The 5381-nt window shown below is 67.0% G+C and overlaps 1 protein-coding gene across 1 annotated transcript; it reads right to left on the reverse strand.

The window, feature by feature from the left end:
• Nucleotides 1-46: 46 nt before the first annotated feature.
• On the reverse strand, nucleotides 47-5299 carry SEMA4C (semaphorin 4C). Its single transcript, XM_042893555.1, has 8 exons — nucleotides 5087-5299; nucleotides 4152-4327; nucleotides 3937-4081; nucleotides 2590-2812; nucleotides 2404-2519; nucleotides 2175-2332; nucleotides 2018-2088; nucleotides 47-1328 (listed from the first exon to the last, which is right to left on the reverse strand). Exons 1-8 carry the CDS (start codon nucleotides 5282-5284, stop codon nucleotides 508-510), a joined length of 1908 nt encoding a protein of 635 aa, XP_042749489.1. The 5' UTR covers nucleotides 5285-5299; the 3' UTR covers nucleotides 47-507.
• Between the last annotated feature and the right edge of the window lie 82 nt (nucleotides 5300-5381).

Consider the following 5381-nt stretch of genomic DNA (forward strand, 5'->3'; position numbering starts at 1 on the left):
AAAAACGATGGGAATTGGCCCAAAAAGGGCTGGTGGGGATGGAGGAGGCGGGGGGGTCGGGTTGGGGGGCGGGGGGGGTGGTGGTGGTGGGACTTGGGCCATAACGGGGGTCCCCAGAGAGGCCCCAGCGCCCAGGGCTGCGTCCCCTCGGCCAGGTCTGGGATGCGGACCCGGGGCAGGTGAGGGTCCCAGGCACAGCCCCGGCACTCAGGGCTGTCCCCGAGGTGGGACGGGGCCCCCAGCGTCCCCAAGACGGGCGACAGACCCCAACTGCAGTCCCTGCAGCCCACGACGATCCCTGGGCTCGATCCCAAAGCTCAGTCCCCAAAAGCGGGCGACGTTTCCGGGTCCCAATGGCAGTGACATTCCTGGGCTCGGTCCCCCACGGTAGTGACATTCCCGGGCTCCGTCCCCAGCCGCGGTCCCGGGCGCAGTACCGAAGGCGGTCGCGGTGCCCGAATCCCGTCGCGATGTCCCTGAGGTAGGTGCAGCCCCGCGTCGGGCGGCTCAGACCGAAGACTCCTCGGGGTTGGAGTCAGGCAGGGGCTGACGCTGCTGCAGCTTTCGGCGCAGCTCCTCGGCCAGCTCGGCGCACGGCGGCCGCTCCTCGGCGCCCAAGGCCAGGCGGATGTAGCCGTTGGAAGAGGAGCCGCGCAGAGGACCCAGGTGGATGCGGGTGGGTGAATGCAGCGGCTGCCCGGGGATGGCGGCCGGCGGCGAAGCTGCACCGGGCGGACCGCCGTTGCGGCACACGGCGTGACCCGGCACGATCTTGAGCGAGCCGTCCGAGCAGTAATAGCTGGACGGGTCCCACAGCTTCTCGTCCGAATCCGAAGCGGCGCTGGGCACGAAGCGCGGGCTGTGCGGCTCCTTGGGCAGCTCGATGGGGTAAACCAGGGTGCTCTCGATGGCCTTGGCGCCTTTGCCCAGCTCCTCGCGCAGCCTCCTCCAAAGCGACAGCACGGCCAGCAGCAGCACCAGGCACGCCGCGCCCAGACAAACGGCCACGACCCACGCCAGCCCGGCGCTTTCCAGCGGCGCCCGCGTCTCCTGCGGCGCCCCGGGCAGCACGGCCACCCGGTACGCCTCCCCGCCCAGCCGGGCGCCGCGCTCCTCCGCCACGCAGCGGTACGTTCCGCTGTGCTGCGCCCCGGCGCCCGGCACCACCAGGGCGCGCAGGTGGCCGTCGTGCAGAATCAGCGCCTGCTGGGCCGGCAGAGCGCGGCCTTCGAAGGTCCACAGAGCCTGAGCCAGGTTGGAACCCAGGCGGCACGTCAGGACCAGGTCGGTGCCCGCCGCCACCGTCACGTTCTTGGGGGTGATGGCACCTGCGGGGAAGGGATGGAGGCGTGATGATGGGGGCAGGGGTGTCCCCGTGTGTCACCTCCATGGGTGGAATTGGGGTGTTTTTCCACCGTCCCACAGATGGACGGAGCTGGGCGTCCCCACCGCGCCACCTCCCATGGAGCTGGGGAGTCTGCCATGCGCCGTTCCCCATGGATGGAGGTGGGGTGTCCCCACCATGTCACCTCCCAGGGATGGATGGCGTTGGGTGTCCCCAGTGCGTCACCTCCATGGAGCTGGGGTGTCTCCCATGTCCCATTTCCCATGGATGGAGTTGGGTGCCCTCCACGTGCCATCTCCCATGGATGCAGTTGGGGGTCTCCCCACCACGCCACTTATAGTGAGTTGGGTGCCCCCCTGTGCCACCTCCCATGGAGTTGGGGAGTCTCCCATGGATGGAGAAGGATCTCCCCTGTCATCCATCACGCAGTCGGGTTTCCCCGCCGTGCCACCTCCCATGGGCGCAGTCGGGGTTTCCCCACCACACCATTCCCAGGAATTGGGGTGTCCTCCCTGTGCCATTTCCTATGGCTGGAGCTGGGTGCCTCCACGTGCCACCTCCGCGGATGGATTGGGCCGTCCCTCCCCTGCCACCTCCCACGGATGGGGTTGGGGTCTCATATCCCCCACGGAGGAGCCGGGTGCCCCCATGGACAGCGGGGTCCCCCCTCACCTTGTGTCCCCACCAGCGGCATGGCGCAGGCGCGCGTGTCGGAGCCCAGCACGTCCTGCACCAGGTGAGACCTGCGGGACGAGGAGGAGGAGGAGGAAGCAGAAAAGGTGAGGAAGGCTCCGCGGCACGGCACAGAACCGCGGCGGTCCCTCCTTACCCATTGAGGCCGTCGGAGCGCACGCAGCGGCTGCCGTTGCGGCTCCACGCGCAGTAGGGATCCCGCGCCAGGACGCAGTCGGCACAGGACTGGTAGCGGCCGCAATCGGCCACGGGCAGCTGGGCCACCTGGAGCCGCGAGCCGGCGAACAGCAGCTTCTGCAAGCGCACAGACGGGCGCTGAGGGGACGCCCCAGGAGCCGGGAGCCCAGCGGCGCCACCGCTCTCACCTTCCGCCCCGCCAGCACCAGGCTCTCCACGGGCTGCGCTGGCTCGAAGACCTGCAGCTCCTCCACCAGATGAACGTGGGAGCCCAGATTCAGCGCCTTGTGCACCCAGCCGTCACCTGCGAGGGATGGCATGCGGCGAACCCGGTCCCCTCCTGGGCGCCCGGCTCCGCGCCCCTCTCCCCATACCTGTGCCGACAAACAGCACCTCGTACACGGCCCCGTCCAGCCCCGCCACGCGGTCCACCACCAGCTGGGTGAAGTTGGAGTCCTTCTTGAGCAGCAGCGGGCGGCCGCGCTGTGGCAGGACCGGCTCGTCCATCAGCGGGTGCTTCTTGGCAAAGTTCAGGGTGTTGTCCGGCAGCGCCAGCGAGTTGGGGAAGCCGTTCTGCCGGTGCCAGTCGGTGATGCACTGCGGCAAACGGCGCGCTCAGATGCCAAGTCCCCACCGCCTCCTTTCCCCACGTCCCCGTGGCCCCACATCCCTGCGCCCCACTGGATCCATTTCCCCTGTCCCCGTTTCCCCATGGCCTTGCGGCCCCACATCCCCACATCCCCATGTCCCCATGGCCCAGCATCCCTGTGTCCCCGTGTCTCCATGTCCCCACATCCCCTTGGCCCTGCAGCCCCACCTCCCCGTGGCCCCACATCCCTGTGTCCCACTGGCTCCATTTCCCCTGTCCCTGTTTCCCTGCGGCCCCACATCCCCACATCCCCATGTCCCTACATCCTTGCGTCCCCATGTCTCCATGTCCCCATATCCCCATTTCCCCATGGCCCTGCGGCCCCACATCCCCATGTTCCTACATCCCTGCATCCCCGTGTCCCCACGCCCCCATGGCCCCACATCCCCATGTCCCTACCTCCCCATGGCCCTGCAGCCCCACTTCCCCATGTCCCCACTTCCCCGTGGCCCCACATCCCTGTGCCCCAACTGGCTCCATTTCCCCTGTCCCTGTTTCCCCATGGCCCTGCGCCCCACATCCCCATGTCCCCACCTGCTCATATCCCCATGTCCCCACCTCTCTGTGTCCCACTGTCTCCATGTCCCCGTGTCCTTACATCCATGTGTTTCTGTCCCCATGTCCCCACATCCCCATGTCTCCATGCCTCAGTCTCTCAGCATCCCTGTGTCCCCATGTCCCAGCATCCCTGCGTCCCCGTGTCTCCATGTCCCCACATCCCCATGGCCCTGCAGCCCCACACCCCCATGTCCCCACATCCCTGTGTCCCCATGTCCCAGCATCCCTGTGTCCCAGTGTCTCCATGTCCCCACATCCCCGTGTCTCCAGTCTCTCAGCATCCCCGTGTCCCCACCTCTCTGTGTCCCCATGTCCCCACACCCCCATGTCCCCACATCCGTGTCCCCGTGTCCCACAGAGGTCATTTGGAGCCATGCAGACGTGGCACTGAATGGGGATTCTCCCCCTCCCCGCACCCCATGCCGTGTGCCCCACATCCCCCCCCCCAACCCCCCTCCCCCCCCGCACCCCCTCTCCCCCCCCTGCCCCCGGTCCCCCCCCCTCCATCACTCACCGCCCCAGGCCGGGGGCTGGGCACCTCATCCGAATAGCGCCCCCATTTCTGCGCCTGCTCCCGATACTCCTTGTAGGGACCCTCAAAAGCCTTCTTCACCTCCAGGATGTGGTAGCGGCACACGGCCGACACGTCCACGTCCCCCCTGCGCACACAGAGCCTCAGCGGGGCGCCGAGACCCCCGGCCCCCCCCAGACCCACACCGTGCCGCTCACCACCGCGCCTGGAACACCCCGAAGAAAGCCGTCTCCTGCCAGCTGGCACCAGGCAGGGTGAACACGGCCTGCAGCCGGTTAAAGTGCAGCTGCTGCTCCGGCGCAGAGCAGAGCAGCCGTGCCTTCAGGAACGTCGTCCATTTCTTCTGCAGCGTGCGAGCGCCGCCGACGTCGCCCTGAAGGTGAGCGGCACTGAGAGCCCGGCAGCACCACAGGGCCAACCTGTGCCCTATAGAGCCCTGTAGGGCCACCCCATATCCCACAGACACATATAGGGCCACTCTGTACCTCACAGATCCCTATAGGGCCACTCCATACGTCACAGACCCCTGTAGGGCCACCATATATCCCACAGACCCTTGTAGGGCCATCCCATATCCCACAGACCCCTTATAGGGCCACCATACATCCTACAGACCCCTGTAGGGCCACCCCATATCCTACAGACCCCTGCAGGGCCACCCCATATCCCACAGACCCCTGTAGGGCCACCATATATCCCACAGATCCCTATAGGGCCACTCCATACCTCACAGACACCTATAAGGCCACCCCATACCCTACAGATCCCTATAGGGCCACGCTGTACCTCACATACCCCCATCTCCTAACAGGGCCACCCCACTCATCTCATACCCCTTATAGGACCACCCCGTCCCCCATAGACCCCTTATAGGGCCATCCTGTCCCCCACAGTCCCCTTACAGGACCACCCCACACCTCTCAGACCCCTTATAGGGCCACCCCATCCCCCATAGACCCCTTATAGGACCACCCCACACCTCTCAGACCCCTTATAGGGCCCCCCCCTCCCCCCCACACCCCCTATAGGGGCCCCCCCCACCCCTCAGTCCCCTTATAGGGCCCCCCCATCCCCCACAGACCCCTTACAGGGCCGCCCCGTCCCACAGTCCCCTTATGGGGCCGCCCCATACCTTGCACACCCGTGCCACCCGTGCCACCACCTGCTCCGCATAGCAGTCGTACTCCACCGCCCTCTCGCTGAAGAAGAAATAAACCTTGTCGTCGTCGCCGGTGCTGCTGCCCGCGCTCTCCTGGATGAAGGCCGAGGCCACAAAGTGGGGCTCTGTGGGGACACATGGGGACGGTCGGATCGTGTGGGGTGGCCCCATATCCCTGCGTCCCTACAGCCCCACACCCACGTGTCCCTGTGCCCCCATATCCCCACGTCCCTCTGTCCCTGTATCCCCATAGCCCCATAGACCCCTG

Source organism: Lagopus leucura, unplaced genomic scaffold (genome assembly GCF_019238085.1).
Source record: "Lagopus leucura isolate 7727_CA_CO unplaced genomic scaffold, USGS_WTPT01 34590-0_obj-0_obj, whole genome shotgun sequence".
Lineage (NCBI taxonomy): Eukaryota > Metazoa > Chordata > Aves > Galliformes > Phasianidae > Lagopus > Lagopus leucura.

Coding starts and splice junctions, on each gene's coding strand:
- SEMA4C (XM_042893555.1), bottom strand. CDS start 5,284: ATGGGGCCACCCCACACGATCCGACCGTCCCCATGTGTCCCCACAGAG. Junction 2,520..2,589: donor GGTGCTGTTTGTCGGCACAG/GTATGGGGAGAG, acceptor CATCCCTCGCAG/GTGACGGCTGGGTGCACAAG. Junction 2,333..2,403: donor TGGTGCTGGCGGGGCGGAAG/GTGAGAGCGGTG, acceptor GTGCGCTTGCAG/AAGCTGCTGTTCGCCGGCTC.